Raw genomic sequence first — 18,991 nt, forward strand, 5'->3', positions numbered from 1 at the left:
CACCAAGCGCACTATCCTGAGCGGTCTCTCTAGCCTGTATGACCCGCTTGGCCTGCTACTACCCATCACTCTTCAGGCCCGACTCCTCCTGAGAGAATTATGGCAAGTTCAGCTCGATTGGGACTCGCCGCTACCAGCACATCTGGCCGACAGGTGGGCAGCTATCTCGACTATGATGTCAACCGCTACGTCACTACCTGTCCCTCGACTCTGTGGTCCGGTTGCCACCGAGACAGGTGTTCAACTACACATCTTCACAGACGCATCAGCCGAGGTATATGCTGCTATTGCGTATTTACGGATCTCCGTTGGTGAGGTGCATCACAGCGGACTCATCTACAGCAAGTTGCGCTTGGCTCCGATGCCCAAACTCGATGCAGGCGGCACTGCTTCGTTGACCATCCCGCGTCTGGAGTTACTTGGTGTGACAATCGGTGCTCGACTATCCCGATTTCTACATGACCAACTTCATCTGCCGATCTTGTCCACAACGTTATGGACAGACTCCAAGTGTGTTCTCCACTGGCTGGCCTCCCGACATGACCTGTCAACCTTTGTCCAGAACCGAATTAGGGTGTTGCGCTCCCACACGTCAATCTCGTACTGCTATGTACCAACCTTGGATAACCCAGCCGACTTGGCGACACGCCCTCAGACAATGGAGCAACTCACAGCTAGCACACTCTGGTGGAAGGGTCCACGCTGGCTTCTTCAGGAGCCTTCCCAGTGGCCACAGAAACTAGTCGTCACACCTGACGTTATGGAACTTGCTGCTACTGAGGTTCGTGGACCGAAGGTGTTGCATGGTGCCACGCTAATCGCCACAGCATTCCCCCAGTCACGGCCTGCCATCGCCACCACTATCTGTGACCGGGTGTCATCGCTAGAGCGACTTATTCGCATCAGCTTCTACGTCTGTAACTTCATCCAGCAGCGGCTCTCGTCCCGTTTGTTGCCGGTCAGTCAGTCTCGCCTACGAACCACTTACCCCCTCCTCTGTTCATTGCTGACCGCTCTAGCCTCATCTTCGCATCTCAATGCGGCCTCTCGGCGTCTCATTCTAGCTGTACTCATTCAGATGGCTCAGCTTGAATGCTTTACTGATGTGTTCCAGAGCTTCGCAACCAACAACCATTGCCCCATCCGCGGACAACTTGGCGTCGCCATTGATGATCACGGCCTACTACATTGTCATGGGCGACTTGCATTGGCTGGTCATCCGGCCCTGGCTCTCTTCCCAGCTACTCACCGGCTTACCCGACTCGTCATTACTGACGTTCACTGCCGCCTCTTGCATGCCGGCACAGCCCACACGCTAGCCCATTTGCGACTCAACTTCTGGGTGCCGCAGGGCCGCCGAGCGGTTCGTTCCATCCTCCGAAATTGCACCAATTGCCGCAGGCATGAAGGACCACCGTACAAGCTGCCGTCCCCTCCAGCCCTACCGAAGGAACGAGTGGTTCCAGCAGCCCCATTCGAGTATGTTGGCCTCGATTATTTTGGTCCGATACTGGTGAAGCAAGCCGATGGCACTACAACATCCAAGGTCTGGGTTTGCCTCTTGACATGTCTTGCGGTACGTGCTGTGCATCTCGAGTGGGTCATTGATATGACAGCGCTTCAGTTCATTGCCTGTTTCCGGAGATTCGTGGCCAGGAGAGGGGTACCCCGCCTGTTGTATTCAGACAACGCATCGCAATTCAAAGCAGCCAGTGGTGTGCTCGACCAGCTGTGGAGCACAGTCGCCACGGACCCTGGTGTTGCCAAATACTTCACCAGCCAGGGTATCACCTGGAAATTCACAACCGCCTTCGCACCTTGGCAGGGAGGAGTGTACGAAAGAATGGTGGGGCTAGTGAAGCGGAGCCTACGGAAGGCACTGGGGCGTCAGCACCTCCGTCTTGATCAGCTCGCCACTCTTCTAGCTGAAGCCGAAGCGGCAGTCAACAGCAGACCCCTTACCTCCGTCACCGCCGACTACGAGGGCAGGGATGTCGAGATACTGACTCCTGCTCACTTCCTCCTTGGAAGTCGTTCAGCTGCTCTGCCACTTTCAACTGCGCTGGATGACCCCGAGTATACACCTCCAAGTACCGACCCGGCATTATCCCTGCTCACCGAGTGGCGTCACAGGCAGACCCAAAGCGAACTGTTCTGGAGCTTGTGGCGAACAGACTACCTCCAAGTGCTCCAAGAGCGGATGGCTCACACGTCCAAACGGCAACATTGCCCCAAACCCCCACCGGAACCTAGTGTGGGCGAAGTTGTCCTCGTTGACGAAGAGACGGCTCCAAGATGCATGTGGAAGCTGGCCCGTGTTGTCGCACTAGAGAAGAGCCAGACCGACGGCGCCGTCCGGGCTGCCCGCAATATAACCAGCACAGGCAAGGAGGTCAATCGACCAGTATGCAAATTGTACGGCCTTGAGTGTCGCCAAGTCCCAACGGAACTCCCGGAAACTGCAAGTGAGGTGCCAGTTACTGTACCAGCATCTGACAACCCCCAGCAACCAACTCGTGCGGCAGCTGACAAGGCCCGGCAGAATATTGCAAAGTGGACAGCTGTATCGTTGCTGCACGTACACATCCCACACGCCTGATTAGTTTCACCGTGTCAGAGTGTGAGGATTAGGTGGTGCTTGGTCCAATTGGCAGTGACCTCACAAGCACATAAACTCTCTGTATGCCTGTTTAACTGCTTGCTGTGTGTGTGTGTGTGTGTGTGTGTGTGTGTGTGTGTGTGTGTGTGTGCGTGTGCGTGTGTATCTGCATTGCTTATGCTCTATAAGTTACCTCCCGGTGTACATTCCCGGTCGGCTGGAGTGTCGCGGCGACCTTGTCGCGCGATTTGTATCATGTTTGTGCCTGTTCTTGTTTCAGTACAAACTGCTAGTTCCATGCCCACGTTCCCGTGCTTTGTATGACTTGTTCTGGCCCACGTATGCATGACTGTACATGTACTTGTCAAGGCACGTGCATGCAGCACAGTTTGGCGCGCTTTTGCGAATGTGTTTTTCTTCTCCCACGGTGGTGGGTTATGCTGCGTTTTCTTGGACACGAGTGGTTTTCAGTTTTGTTGTTCTCTAGTATTATTCTGGAAAGAGCGATTACTACAGACTCCTTTGTTCTATGATGTGTGCCACCTGTAGAGGTGAGATCGGACTTGTGACCTGTGTTGATAAATCGAAAGATTGGGAATTCTAATCTTTCGACAGCTTCTCTACGTGGAATGAAACTAGAGGGCTCATAACGGGTGATAGCAAAGTGTGTGCGGACAAGAGCGGTAAAACATTTTGGGCTGGATACAGTACGAATGGCAGCCGGGAGGGAGTTCCATGTGGCAGTGGTGACAAAGAGAAAGGTGGCACGGGTGTGTGTGCTGGCTCTAGCAGGTGGGAGTAGATGTTGGGGGCGCCTGGCGCTGTTTGATACTGAGTGGCCTAGGTCCTCCAGGGTCGTCATCTGGCTATTGATGGTGTAACCTACTTCGAAGTACTCTTTCATGCTTTCGGCAAACAACAAGCAACACGAAGAGAAATTAGTTTACAAGTTATGTTGATAGTGGTAGGAACAAGAAAGAGCTGAGCAAAGTCAAAGGCAACAACGTATGGGAGAGCCCCATGATGGAACTGCCATAGACATGCGCGAACCCGGCAACAAGGTAATACGAAGCATGCACCAAAGTGCGGGTGACGCGTCTGTCTTCAGGTTGTGGAAGTTCGCCAAGTAGTCGACTTTGAGATCGGGACTTTGCGCCGGCTGAACAACAACCCGTATGTCGAACCCTTTTGCTTTCCCCAGAGCTGCAAACACACGTGCATTGATTTATTTTAGCTGTGTGCTGACCTGCTGTACCATCGTGCTGGTCCAGCAGGGGCTGGCCGGCTTCTGCATGAATTCTGGGCACTTCTTCGAGCCACCCAGTCCGTCAAACTGTTCCCTATTTTCGCACTTCGGTGTCATGCGCCTGGGTTGTGTTCTGCTGGCATCCTGTCAAGAAATGGTTATGCTTTGCAGATTTTTTCAAGGACTCCACGCTTTTCGGAGGTTCAAAAGCCTATCAGAACGATGGACGACGCTGCGGCTACTCTATGTAGGGAATAGATCACTGACATGTTTGTCTAATGCCGACAGAAAGATCATGACAAGAACACAACGGAGGAAGTGAAATACAGAAACTTAAGTAGCAGAGGTGTAAGTGAGACATTTAACGCGAGCACCAAAACATATCATGAGAACAAATCCTTCCACCAAGTACAGCATGATATGGCGCTATAAGAATAACAGATACAGTGAGTTGAGTGGCAACGGTGTAGGTGAGATATTCACCACCAGAACCAAGGCATATTGTCACATTCAGTCACTGTCACCTTCCCAACACCTGTGTTTCACACCTATGCAAGAGGCATGTCAGTGAGGGAAGCTTCCTAAGTGTAAGTGATTTATTCAGTGATGACGACTCTGTGTCTATTCCATTATAATGATTGTCCAATTCAGTTATTCGGTTCGATGGACTTCTCGTGTACTTTGGATGGCAGTTGTGAGTCAGTCAAGTGAGAATTCAAGTCGGCAGGAAAGCCGCGAGCTCCTATGTAGGGAGCAACACACAATTCCCCCAAGTATCGCCGAAGTCGCACCAACTTCTTCTTCACATTCTTGTCCCCAGCGCGGGCTTGCGAAATAGACGGTTTGGAGGCAAGAACATTGTGAATGGCCAGCGGTCCTCAGCGCTTGTTCAGCACCTCCATGAGCGACACTGACTTACGCTACTATCTGGTGTTCACGAGATGTTTGCCGCGCTGGAAACGGAGCGTCTCTGGAGGTTTGTATCCCTGGTGATGTTTGTGCCTGGAGAGCAATATATAAGTGGTGCTCTTCAGGCACAATCTTCCTCAGCCTACACAAGCTCAACTGATGAGGGGTGAATTCCCCGAAACACTGTGCATTGAGCAGGGAGTGGTGCTTTCTTGCAGGCTTACCGTGTGGACGGTTCGGTGGAATTCTCGTGTGCTCTGGATGGCAGTCGTGAGTCAGTCAAGTGAGAATTCAAGTCGGCAGGAAAACCGCGAGCTCCCATGTAGGGAGCAACACACAATTCCCCAATTCAGTTATTATCAAAAGAAACTAGGCTTGCAACGAATACTCTATAAGGTTAACAAACGATTACTTTCCTTATCGAACGAATATCGAATATTCTTCACGGTAATCTTAGATTTTATCCGTTTTGGGATGATTGTCCTTGGATTTGCAATGCATCACATAAAACAAACACAGAATAGATGTACTTCGGAAGCTCACAGCGTAGCATTCCCCTCTAGCTGGCCTGCCCTAGCACATCGCAACTCTCATGTCCATTGAAAGTCTACTTTCATGACCAGTGTTAAGATAATCTAAGGAGAGATTCCTAGACTCACTGTTTTCTTCACTCCCCATAATCCGGGATATCTAATCTTGTTCTTAATCTCTTCTCCCTTGCCATCGCCATCATAACATTGGGCATGATTGCCCGTTTTGACTTGCGATGTAAAATATAAGCAATATATTACAATACAATACAAAACTCTTGGTATTTTTAGTAGTTTAATAAAAAACTATTTTAAGATAGTTTTGAACAGCCGCTCCCTCATGTACACATCCATGTGCACGCACGCATGCACAGCACGTGCACACACACACACACACACACACACACACACACACACACACACACACATATACACACACATGCACAAACAAATCGTGACAAATTTGTGGTCTCGATCACAAAAACAACAAGCTACTTGGAAAGTGAGAACAACTTGTCCGAAATGTTGCCAAAATTACCGGTACTACTTGTAGGATTTACCGTGTGTTAGCGGCCGTCGTGAGTTCCCTTCGGGAACGGACACGATAATTTACTTACTTACTTGTAGATCTTGCAACACTTTTCATAGCGCGCGGGAGTAGGTAGATCTACGTGTCACTACATGAACATCCGGATCCCAGCTTGAGAGTGCGCGTGTTATAACGTCTGTACCACGGACCAGGGAGTAGTAACAGTGGGAGATGCCCATCTTGACTGATCGACTGCGAATGATCCCTGATTTCTCCAATTTCTCGAGAGCCACATCATACTTCTCGGTAATAGCAAATGGTACGGACCTCGCCTTCAAAAAAAAACGGTCTGGCATTATCCACTTAAGCGAAACTTTAGACGTATTCAATCTGCCCAGAGAAGAGGAGTCAAAAAGCTCTGGAAACTGTGAAATGATTTCCTCGCGCAACTCAGCTTTTTCAATGGCCTGATCAATTCTGCTTTGACCGCAAACACTTCTTTCCATGGGAGCTTGAAACGCTCCAGTATATCTCTCTCTAGGAGAGATGGTCCTGCATTATCAACCATTCTGAGTAGGACCTGGTACGAGACATTAGTACTGCGCATTGTAACCTTCATTTCGGTTCCGCCCAGACATGTGATGGTTTTGTCAGAGAAACCCTTTAGACGAATAGTGGGTTTGCAAAGGTTTGAAACTACACCTCCCAGCTTCTCAAAATCACGCTTATTCAGTATCGGACATTCAGACAGACAAGGTCATCTTGCACTTGTACACGTTTCTTACTCAAGGAAAATACCATAGACATTATTTGAGCATGCGATAAGAGGAAGAACAGAGCAAAAACTACAAATCATGGGGTAGTGATATTACTACTCAAAGTATATAATTATATTATACTAATTATATTATATGTAATGCAAGACATAACAACATTCAATCAAGAAGACAGAGGACATTAGAGCCTGATTGGAGTTTCTCGTGACGTAGGACAGCCACACAGAGACACTTTGCGATTTTCTGAGTGTTTTAAATACCGTACGCACAATGCACAGTTCAATTTGTGCGATATCAAATTTGTTTGTGATCTGCCATATCGAGCAGAACAAGATCCTACTCACAAGCTTACCGACGGTTAGGCTGCCGACATGACTGGACAAATGATCCCTGGCTTCATCAGACGCCAGAAGTTAGAAACCATATCGTTTGACGCGACGTCTATCTCCAAAAAGAACTCCATATTCGTCTAAAGAGGCTTGAAATACTCCATATTCAACCCAGTTTCGTCGTCTCACGCTTTCTCAGATCGAATCACTTTTTGTTGTAGCAGTTGCAGGGCAGATCCCCGCCACTACTTCAACAGGCTTTCGCTTCAAGGCATGCCTGGAACAAGCCATATCGAGGTTGCAAGCTACCCCTCTCAGCAAGAAAATTGAATTTCAATGGTAGAAGGTATAATACGAAGAGAATTTCAAAATGTACTTCGGAGTATGGTTGCCCGCACGATCGTGCAACAACCTACAGCAGTCCAACTTTGCAGGATGGTTACCACCTACATGTTGGGCATGGCACCACAGGGTTTGATGTCATAGCTGACACACAAAGTCACACACACAACACATTCGTGTGCACAGATACTAAATTAGTGGACGTCGTCATCTTCTTCCCGCTGGTCTCAAATGTACTGTGACGTGCTATTTCGCCTGACATGGAGAGACCCGCGGGCCAAAGTACAAAGACAAAACAGGACTATCACAGCAAGATTGCCACACGGGCCGTCAACGGCAGTCTCTGAAGCATTTCTCACCATGAATGTAATTAGTAGGTAACAGTGGGGCATGCGCGCGTAGCACTAGAACACTCGACACAAAACATGAATAGAAGGAAAAAGCGGGAACTTGAAAACAGAAACGAAGGAACGCCCGAGTCACCTCATCGATCAAAGTGATGGGGATGCCCAAACACATACGTAACACAGGTACGAAGTTAGAGCAGTCCAAGACAACTCGACTATGAGTAACAGTGTTGGAAACAATGAGTGACTGACAGCTAAGCTACCCATATCAAGATGGAATGCACTGCGGACATGCGTAAGCCGGCAACAAATAATACGAAGCATGCAGCAAGATAATGTCCAACGAGAGCAATACGCAGCCATGTTGACATTGCAACGAGGTGATTGAAGTCTATAACAGTTGTGGCGGCGATGTTAGCAGTGGCAGCGATTGTGATGAACACAAGAATGAAATTGGTGTTGCTTTTGCTGCTGGGCAAGTTTCTGTTCTATCTTTTGCAGCTGCGCTCTGCTGTTTGTTCCTATTGATGTGATTGGTGCTGCACTATCGCTGTTGCTTCTCTCATTGTCCTTGTTATTATCATTGGAGCCAGCGCAAGTGAAAAGGGACCTTATCCCGCGGCACATGATTTTGAGAAAATCGCACTTGAAGTGAAATTTGGTGTTGATACTTTTCACTGGTTGTTGTTTTGTTTCTTGTTTCCATGGTTATCAGTGCTTTCATGTTTGTGATTTTGAATATTTGTTTGAATGCAGGTTGCTCGCACGCTGATCTTGGAAACGTTCAGGAGATCGCTGACGCCACTGGTGAAGTAACATGCACCTATGGTGCATTCAAAACGCTCTCGTCACAGAATGCCAACTGTGATATCAATGGAGGTGGATCTCAAGCTGGAAAATGGCAGTGGACTGGTAGATGCATACGTAAGGAAGCTGATAAAATGCTGTGCAATCTATGTGCATGATGTCCAGTTGTTTCTCCGAAACTCAGAATATGGAAATGCATTTGTCGCATCCCTGCGCTCAGCGACCGGACCCATAAATCACTGTGTTGTCACCATTCGCCTGTTTACACATGTTTCAAGACAGCCTCCTGAATGATTCTCGTTTTGGCCTTAAGAGAGCATGTCTGAGAAAACCAGAACATATGTGCAAATTGGTCTCTAAGATTTCGCTCAAATTTTGCAGGTAGGTTTGCTTTGGGATGTAGATCGACATTCCAAAGCCCGCGCAAATCTTTTGAAGGGAACCATGAAATTGGCATACCCCTTAATATTGGCCCAATATTGGCACGATTTATGGGTCTCTACAAACGAGCCATGGCACAGCGTACAAGAACAAGCTACAAACAAAACTCCATCAAGCCAACATTACCTCACCTTAGAAGAGTTCTTGGGGCAGCATCACTTAGCCACGCCAGCATCCCAGAAGACGAGGGCAATCATCCCTTTACCAGCGATGCTTTTTGAAAACATGCCCTGCTATACCCACTGACAAAAAAAAGGAAGAGAGAACATCAGGAACCTCGATGGGGCCGAGGGAAGACTACAGGTGTAGTATGAAGCAATATTCTTTGATATGGCTGTCGATCGCGGAGTTCAAATTTTAGTAAGTTGAGATGGGAATTTCCCAATTTATGGCACTTATTGGCAAAAACAAGACTTTTGCCCAGGAAAAAAGAGCGCGAGATCGGTTGTGCAGCGCAGAAGGTTGGAACCTCCTTAAAACGGCTGTTCCAATTGTTCCGAAACCTTTACAGCAAAATTTGCCATGCTCTGATAAGCTCAACTTAGTTGTCCGGATTTCCCTTATCTTCATAGTTTTTAAGACCACAAAACGTGATTGCTAATCTTTTTTGAAATGGCCAAAAGGTCATTGTTGTAGCGCTGCGTTTCATGCACACAGTGCTGCCAACCTTCCGTATTTTTCCGCATTTGTACGGAAAACTTCTCCGTCTGCAGTACAGAATTTGAGCAAAATTCGGAAAATTGAAGGGGATCGATCAGCTACAGATAAGTATGTAGAAGCATGGCAAGCTCAAGCTGAGCGATGGATATCCCTGTGCCAAAGCGAGTGCATGCCATGCTTCGAGTACGCGCAGCACAAAATATCACGTCGTGGTGCAAGTCCCACATGTTTTGCGCAAGCAAATCCAGCCACCGACAAGCATTTGCGTATCAAAAACAAAACAATTCATACAGTGCACACGGCAGTACATCGGCAGTATGCAAAAACACTGCGAAATTTGGAAAATCAGAAGCCGCAGTACGCAAAAGAGATCCAGCTGATAGACAGTACTGTGCGCATAGCAAAGCTAAGGCAATCCTCAGACAACTGATAATATGTACATCATCTGACCACAAACTTATATCCAGGCAGGTAGCATAGTGTGATATTGGTGTGCCATTAAAAAAAATAGTGATACATGGTACGGATGGTGTCAGTTTTACATGGGAGGTGAAAATAAGGGACAGCTTACGAGCTCATTACTCTTGTGTTTATGCCAGCCTTGAAGATGAGGCAAAGAGATTGTAACTGCCAGTATGTACATGTATGGCTACTGTACTTTGTCTTGAAAAGGAATTAATTAATATCGACTCAGTGTCGTGTATCGAGTACTGAATTACTCGATAGCTCGCTGGATAGTTTGAGTCCTCGCTCGACAGCTTTAAAATAATGATACACTCATTTCACCCCCCAGAATAAACCGAACCCACATGTCTAGCTGAGAAACTACACTTTCTTTCTTGTTTTCTTGCCATGGTTGGCTATCACCCCTCTCTCGCACTTTGTGTGCCAATTGGTCATGGACCACGGTTTGACTGAAAGAACATAAAAAGAAGTCAATTAAAAGTGGTGCGCAGTCTTCATCTTTTTCGTATCTGATTGCTTGCTTTTGTTTGTGCGACTTAGCTTGTACTACACCTGGTACAGCCAATGCCAGTATTGCAGCAAATGGTACCGTCAGTTGCACAACCGGATTTGTACAAACAGCTACTTCGGTAAATGCAATTTGTGATGACAGAGCTACAATGACCAGTACTGATTGGACAGACGTTGGACAATGCAAACGTAAGAAGGCCATTACATTTGCAATCATTGTTTCCCTATGCATAAAAGTTTTGTTAGGTGTAATATTCGGGTTTTTTTGGGATGCTGATACTGCAGGACATGGAAGTATAGTGACAAGCACGAAAAAAAAGAAACAAGTAGCGTAAAGGTCCGTAAATATGCTCCGGGCGTATACTGAACAAAGACCTGAGAAGTGGGCGTATATTTGGGAATTGACCTTAGTTCAGGACGGGCCTATGAGGTACATATTGCATCGCTTGTGTTATTCATAAGCATGCATACAATATTGCACACCTACGCATACACTCGTACAGCATCACTATAGTCCATCACCACCTTCCTACATTTGTAGTGCATACTTGTAAACACAAAATAAGCATGCTAACGCGAGTTAGCAGCCAGCCCTGCGAGCTGGCCCGACCTGTGCGCATGCGCGAGTCACGTGGGCACGCGCCCTTCAAAATCCTTGTACAATGTCTCTTGCATGTCATTGCTGTGTGGACTTTTGAGCGTGCAACTTGCGGAACATGTGTTCCCAAACAATTTCCTTCCGTTTAGATTTTCAAGCTTGCATTCTCGTATCTCTACGCTTCAAATTCAGACTTCAATGACGCCTGTTGGTGCCTGAAACAATGTCGTCGTCTACAGTGGAACATCGTCTGTGGACTTTTAAGCTTGCGCCATCATCAGGTTTCCTGAAGTATCACGCTTCAAGTTCCGATCTCAGCGACCCTTGTTTGTGCCTTGAAACAATGTCGTCGTCACCAACGGGCGTCCAGCCTCTCCGGATCTCCTCGCTCTACCTGGCTCCGCCGCCCGCCTATTGCGAACGCAGCGATGGCCGCCACGCAGCAACATCATTGCAACAGTAGGCGCGAGCCTGACGATCGTATTTCGTATCCAGAGAGGCGAGTTTCGTGGATTTTGATTTTCTGTTGGAAGTAACAACGTTAGTTCAGCCCGTCGCGTCCACTGCCGTCACCAATGCCACCCAGCTTCTCCTCGCCACTCTAATTGGATCCATGTCGCCGCTCGCTGCCAGCAGGCCGGACCCTACGGGGAGCCCGGTGCAGTGACGACTGCCATATGCGCATGCAGCACCAACAGCAGGTGAACCTGACTGTCCTATATACGGGCCCTTCTCGATCGTGTCTAGAGAGGCGAGTTCCTAGACTTCGATTTCTTGCTGCCCGATATAATAGTTGCAGTGAGTTCTAGTGCAGCTCCGGCGACGTTCCAACTCCATAGCCCCTGTTGCTCTTCTGGCGCAATAGCATTTATTTGAATCCGAACCCAGAGCTGTGCGTCGTAGGCTGCATGACTGTAGCACTTGAGCTGAGGCCTGGACACTGTTCATGAATGGTTTGAGTTCCACTGTCCCTCACCCCGTTTCGCGAGTGCCTGTCGACGTATTTGGCCACGATCGCCGCGGCGAAAGCAAGAAATTGGACGTTATCAATACTCCATCTGCGGACAACTGTTTCATCCTTTGTGGATTCATCAGCTCAGCACTGAGGAAATGAGGCCGAACGATGATAGCAATGAAAAATAACAATCTCCCAAGCCAGGTTATCAATATCAACTTGTGGCAACTGCGCTTCACGCATACTGGAACAGCACGACCCACCGGCCAGCAGTGCAGCTCTGTGCACCCGCCAGCATTTCCGTGCGCATTTCGTCCCACTCACCAGTCCAGATTTGCATCACGTACCGAAACCGTATGCCGCTACTACGAGTACGGCGCTTGCACGTGTAAGCTCAAGCAGTGCTGCCAGCAGTGCAGCTCAGTGCACCCACCAGCATTTCCGTGCACATTTCGTCCAACTCACCAGTCCAGACTCGCATCATGTACCGCAACCGTATGCCGCCACTATGAGTACGGTGCTTGCAAGTGTCAGCTCAGGCAGTGCTGCCTCCAATGCGGACAGGAGAACCCCAGGGCTAACTGTAAGGCCTCGTCAGTAACTGTGTAAGCACTCAGTTTCTCACTTCTCTAACTTACTGGACTCACATTCTGATCCTTTGCTCCGGATGTATGTTGCACATAGTCGTAATTGTGGTGTTGTGGTAGGTTTCATCAGCAACCACTCATCTAACTGAGATCCATTGAATTTAACACGGTCACATGCTAACCAAGACTATACTGTTATGTCTGCGCAACGATACGTTTCTTGTAGCAGGCTTGAAACAGCTGGCCCCGTGTTCTTCAACCCCTTTCTCGGCTCTGTGCTGTTCCGGCGTAGATGCGGTTCCTAGATGAACGGGAAGTTACACACGCCACACCATTTGTAGAGCCTGGAGGGTCAAAGTGACAACGATTACATTCCAGCAGACCGTATCTCTCCACAATGTCAAGATTAACAAAGCTGCAAAGATGATAAGACAATTGCTCGCCCCGGTGTATCTTGCTAAGCTCAATGTTAAAAGTACATTCTGCCGAATTAACGTCCGCCCAGAGGAGTGGCCCTTGATCCGCTGGCAGGATCAATACTCTTATGAGAGTGTCCTGCCCTTCAGACTGTACTACGCTCCAGGCCAGCTATATGGAACTCTGTCGCATCTGCCAGTGAATGGATTATGTGCGAGCAGTTTGCACTCCCACGCCTGTTGCATTACGGGGATACCTCAGCTAACGTTACTTCCTCAATGCACGCTCTGGACTTGTGTTAGCTCGCCAGCAACTCGCTATTCAGATAATTCTGCTCCGAACGTTTACATACCTCGGTGTTTCTCTGGCCCCAGCTCAAGTCCTGACATTATTGGCATCATCCCATTACGGGAAATACCTCGACTAACGTTTCTGTCTCTATGCATGCTCTGGACTTGTGTTAGCTCGGCAGCAACTCGCTACTCGGCGTCGTACGTTTACATACCTCGGTGTTTCTCTGGCGTCAGCAAAAGTGGGGGGTCCAGCCACGTCCTGACGTTTATCGGCGTCATCCTGGACATCCGGGAGCTAACATCAGTCTGCCTATGGACGAACTTGCCAAGCTTCGCGACCTACAGGCCACTCTTCACACAGCTTCAACTACCCAATGTCAACTCAAGTATCTTCTGGGAAAGCTCTCGTTTCCTACAAGAGTGATAGTCCCAGGACGCACATTAGAGATTGTGGTCATTTGCCAACTGGTACTGGCAGCCGTATTACCTGATCAAGCTCTCCGAAGAGTGCCTCAAAGATCTTCGCTGATGGCCGGAGCTCCTGGATTAGTACAACGGCCGGTCCTTCTTCCTACACCCTAAGTGGACGCCGTCCCCGACTTGCTGCTATTCACTGGTGCAAGTGGTGCACTTGGCTGGTGCGCATACAATTGCGACCGGGGATAGGGTGATGGTCAGTCAATCAAGTAGACCAGCAATCGCAAAGAGTGGTTTGCAATTGTGGCAGCACCTGGGAAAGCTAGCGGCATCAGCTGCGGATGCCAATCGATCGGCTTTACAGCAACTGCGAGGATATTGCTCATCAGTTGTGGCTTTGGCCTGGCGTTGTACACCGGCCACTCGTTTCGAATCAGCTGCAGGACTCGATATTCAGAGAGGCGGGAAGGTGGAAAGCGATTTCTGCCCGAGTAACATTCGGACGCCACCTGCAGCCAAAGCATGGGTGGCTGTACCAATGGCCTCAACCCATGATATCGAGTTTTGTTAGTCACTCGTTACCTAGCTTGCACTGCCTACAATTTTCACGGGTAGCTGCACTTTATGATCCACTCTGGGAGTGCCGATTTATGAAATATATTCTCTCAACTGGTTATGCATCTCTATATATTTAGCATTTGGCGGCTCTACTCAGAGTCATTGGCGGCTCCATGCGGAGTCATTGGCGGCTCCATGCGGAGTCATTGGCGGCTCCAAGCGGAGTCATTGGCGGCTCCATGCGGAGTCATTCGGCGGCTCCATGCAGAGTCATTCGCCGGCTCCATGCGGAGTCATTTGCCGGCTCCATGCGGAGTCATTCGGCTGCTCCAAGCGGAGTCATTTGCTGGCTCAACTGCGAGCCAGCTATCGGCTCCAAGCAGAGCCATCATACCAGTTGCTCGGATCGGCACTTCCAGCTTTAATCTAAAACTCGGTTGCTCTGTTGTGAGTTGGGGGGGATGCTAACACCAAATTAAAACGGTGTGGTCCCTGGCTAGCGCCAGATGTTACTGAAGTAACGTCTTCTGCATAACTACGGGAATAAACTCTTTCACTTTGTGTCTTTAATTGTGATGCAATCTATCTTACAGCCTTCTGCACAACGCCAAGTGTAAACAATGGTCGTGTAACTACCACAGCCGTGTTAACAAAAGCCAGGTTTTACGAAGTGACATGTAACACCAACTATCAATTGACAAAAGTCATTTACCACAAAGAATGCCACCAAAATCCAACTTTCACACTGATTCCCATGTGTGCGCGTAAGTTCAACCCGTTGATAGAACGTTCAATCAATATCACTCTTCCACTTTCCATCGTGAAGATAATCAATGCTCGAATACAACTGTTGTAACTGAATTTCTTCACCTGCTCCCAGCCCCGTGCCATCTGCACACTCAGACAATGGTCGACGAGATAACTTAATTTGAAAGACTATAATTTTGACAAGATGATGGAAACACAACTAGACATGACGAACTCAAGATGAAGACTGCTTTTCTCACCACAGCAACACGCCCATGCACAAACACCGTAGACACATGCCATACACAAAATAACGTACTAACTGTTCCAACATAACTCCCTCCCAAGAGTAGAATTATGGTGAGAAAGGAGAAGGACAAAGTGTTACGAGTTATGACTAACTGTCCACCAACGCAACCAGATCTTATAAAGTCAGCGAGTGCGACAAAATGGCACAAAGCTGACAAGGAGCACTGAGACATTCGGCAACCTGACACCTAGCTCCAACACTTCTCCAAGGTGCAAACCAACAACCTTCCAACTTGGAAGGCTCATTTTGTCCTTCTCCTTTTTCACTGCTGAGCTGTTGCATACCTACTCTTTCAGCGCAATTCTCCTTGTCCGTTGTACATGCAAATTCAGACACTCAATTGCATACGGCTATTGTGTGTTTTTTTTACATACGCTCTCACTTGTTTTCGTTATAAAAGGCCAGGTTCGCTCCTTGTACATTGTTCTGACGATGGGTGACTGGCCCGAAACGTCAATAATTTTCGACATCATTAATAAAATAATTTTCATCTAAAGAGTGAATAGCAACTAAACAGAGCGGTTGTCAGTTGACAACCCCCCCCCTTTTATTTCTCCTTTTTCACCACAATTTAATTGGCTCACCATCCGAGTTGAGCAAGAGTAATCATCCTAATAATAATAATAAAATTAAACAGAGGAAAAGAGGAAAAATCACACCAATCACTCATTTATACCACACCAGTCACACCCATAAAATACGTCAGCCTGCACTGCAGATTATAAAAACTCCGCCTACCCACCCAGAACACCAGCCACGATCGCTATCACGCATGTGGGAAATGATAACCTCAAAAACTTTTAACTCACAACACACCACCTCACGATCATGGAAAAATTCTTAAATGTGAAAGCACAAATCATAAGAATAACAAAAAGAACAAATCCGCTGGCTCTGTGGGGCTTCTATAATGCGTATAGACGTAAACGTATAGACCTCTAGACTTTTTCGGATCATAAAATCTTGTAAAAAAGAGAAGAAACACATGAGAACGAGTTATGCAGCAACTATCCACGACTGTAACAAGATGATAAACGGTCAGAAAGTGTGCTAATAGGGCACAAACTGACAGGCTACTGAGACATTCAGCGACCCGAGACCTAGCTCCAACACATCTCCAGTCCGCAAACCAACAGCCTTCCAACTTGGAAGGTTCATGGTTACGTAGGACCAAATCTGATCGTTTATCATCTTGTTACAGTCGTGGATAGTTGCTGCATAACTCGTTCTCATGTGTTTCTTCTCTTTTTTTACCTTTATTACTGGCTCAGTATCCGAGTTTAAACGAGAGAGCTTGGAAGCTCAGGGCCCTATGCTATGCTTTATTGCCTTGATGACCTAGACAAAAAAAAGCATAGGGATGTTAGAAATTCTTTAAAAAAATCCTTTTTTTAAAGACATAACCTGGGATTCGAACCCGCACTATCGCGCGCCCTGCATGCATCCCCCGATACACTTCACATACATATTAGTTCTTCCAAGTTGCTTCACACTTTTGTTATGATCTTGCATTTGAAAGCCCTATTTGAATAAGCATTGTGGCCAGCCATCTTTGATGGTATGGTACGGGATAGGTACGGGACAGGTACGATCGAGGGTAATACGACACCGTCTACCGCCTGGATGACGGCAAAAAACGCATAGGGATGTTATACATTTTTCAATTCTGCTGGTTTTTTTTTTTCAGGCATATCCTGGGATTCGAACCCGCACTATCGCCCTACATGCATTCCCCCATACACTTCGCATTCATACCCATTCTTCCAAGTTGCTTCACGTTATGATCTTGCGTTTAAAAGCCCTATTTGAATATTGCGGCCAGCTGTATGTGGCCAGCTGTGTTTGATGGTACGGTACGGTACGGGACAGATACGGGATAACGCCAGGCGTGACACAAACACACAAACAAATAAACAAACAAACACACACATAAAATATTTAATACCAAATTAAAGCTGTGTGGACCCTGGCTAGCGCCAGACGTTACTGAAGTAACGTCTTCTGCATAGCTACGGGAATAAAATCTTGAGTTTTTTTGAGAAATTTCTTCGGGATATTGCTCAGGCAGCTCACGCAATTTTTCTCATATAAATTTCTAAGCGATTGGATAACATGATTGATAAATATGGTGGTAAAGACACACCTGGCAATATGGCGGTAAATACACGCCTGCCCACGCACGCTGTTAGATATTGTACCTCAAAGGAGGGAGTGTTAGATATTGCATGCGTCTTCACTCTGTACATTGACTCTTGATTTGACAGCTGCATGCATCTCTTGTATTTATGGCTACTGTGTGTTACCATCGGACAACACTACGATTTATTGTTACATGTACGTTCTATGTCAAGTCAACCCTGTTCCCATCCGTTTTCTAGATCCATACTTACTGCCATGACTTGTCCCGTTTATGGTTATACAGTCTTCTTCTTTTCCTGTCGTGTTGCTTTTGTTTACCTGAGACTTCTACGGTATGTCTCTATTCGCCTCCACGATGTCCCTATCCTGACACTAGCATTTTCTGCGTCGCGTACGGCTGGTGGGAATATCTACACCAGCCGTCGTGATGTAGACGCTTCCTCATCATTACTACTTGGAGGACAGTCACGAGTTTGAGTATCTCTGATACTAATGATAATGATTCTTACTGAAGTATGAGGAGAATTGTTTCCGAGTGGAAAGACACTGAGTGTCTATGTGTAATAACTAAATGAGCTCAACGAAGAGCCAAAACGTCCTTTAGGATTCTACTACTACTAGTACGGGCAGAACCAGAGTAGGATCTCTAAAACACGCTCTCTAGGCTGCAAACTTCGGTTCTGGCACAGAGCTCTCCTTCTCACCACCACCACCATCAGTTCGCGCCTGGCGCCTAGTCGATGCATGGTTAGCGGTATCCGACATAGCAGGCTGCTACATCAAGTAGCGCATGGCACATAGAAAATGACACAGCAACGACATAGCTCGATTGCAACGTACATTTCGTCCCCGCTGGACTCATCAGGCAATCCTCTTCTTGGATGTCTTAATACGGAGCTGAAGACATCCAAGAAGAAGATTGCCTGATGAGTCCAACGGGGACGAAACGTATGTCGCAATCGAGCTATGTCGTTGCTGTGTCATCTTCTATGTGTCATGCCCTACTTGATATACCAGCATGCTATGTCGGATACCGCCAACCCTGCACCGACTAGGCGCCAGGCGCGAACTGATGGTGGTGGTGGTGATGGTGAGAAGGAGAGCGTGTGAGCAGGTGGTGTATTTACATCAACCATAAGTACAGCTGCAGTGGTGTCTTCAACTTCATTCTCCTGACTGGATATCATGCAAAAAGAAAAAGACCTATAAGTTACTGTTAAGTTTGGCTTTCACTCAGGTCTCCAGACACAACGGACAACGGGACAGGTATGTAGAACGACATTTATTATAGACGATGAAGAGACTCGGACAAAGACGAAGTACTACGACTACATTATGGGAGAGTGACTCAAAAGGTAGAGATCAAGAGTGAATGACAAGATAAAGGGCCTGGGAAGCTATGGCAATTCTGGGCGCGCAAGTAGCTACCCAGGCCAACAGAACGAAAGGAGACAAAAGGTGAGTACAAGAGTGCTACAAA

At 47.5% G+C, this 18,991-nt stretch overlaps 1 protein-coding gene across 1 annotated transcript in view; it reads left to right on the forward strand.

Moving 5' to 3' along the window:
* The window catches only part of LOC135819162 (uncharacterized), a gene marked incomplete at its 5' end in the record, with an annotated part of 333,212 nt that overhangs the window by 151,149 nt on the left and 163,072 nt on the right, over window positions 1-18,991 (forward strand). The window contains 3 exon segments of the mRNA XM_065332321.1: window positions 8,364-8,531; window positions 10,521-10,679; window positions 14,909-15,079. Coding sequence (XP_065188393.1) covers window positions 8,364-8,531; window positions 10,521-10,679; window positions 14,909-15,079 — 498 coding nt within the window.

The sequence above is a fragment of the Sycon ciliatum genome, chromosome 6, assembly GCF_964019385.1.
Source record: "Sycon ciliatum chromosome 6, ocSycCili1.1, whole genome shotgun sequence".
In the NCBI taxonomy this organism is placed as follows: domain Eukaryota; kingdom Metazoa; phylum Porifera; class Calcarea; order Leucosolenida; family Sycettidae; genus Sycon; species Sycon ciliatum.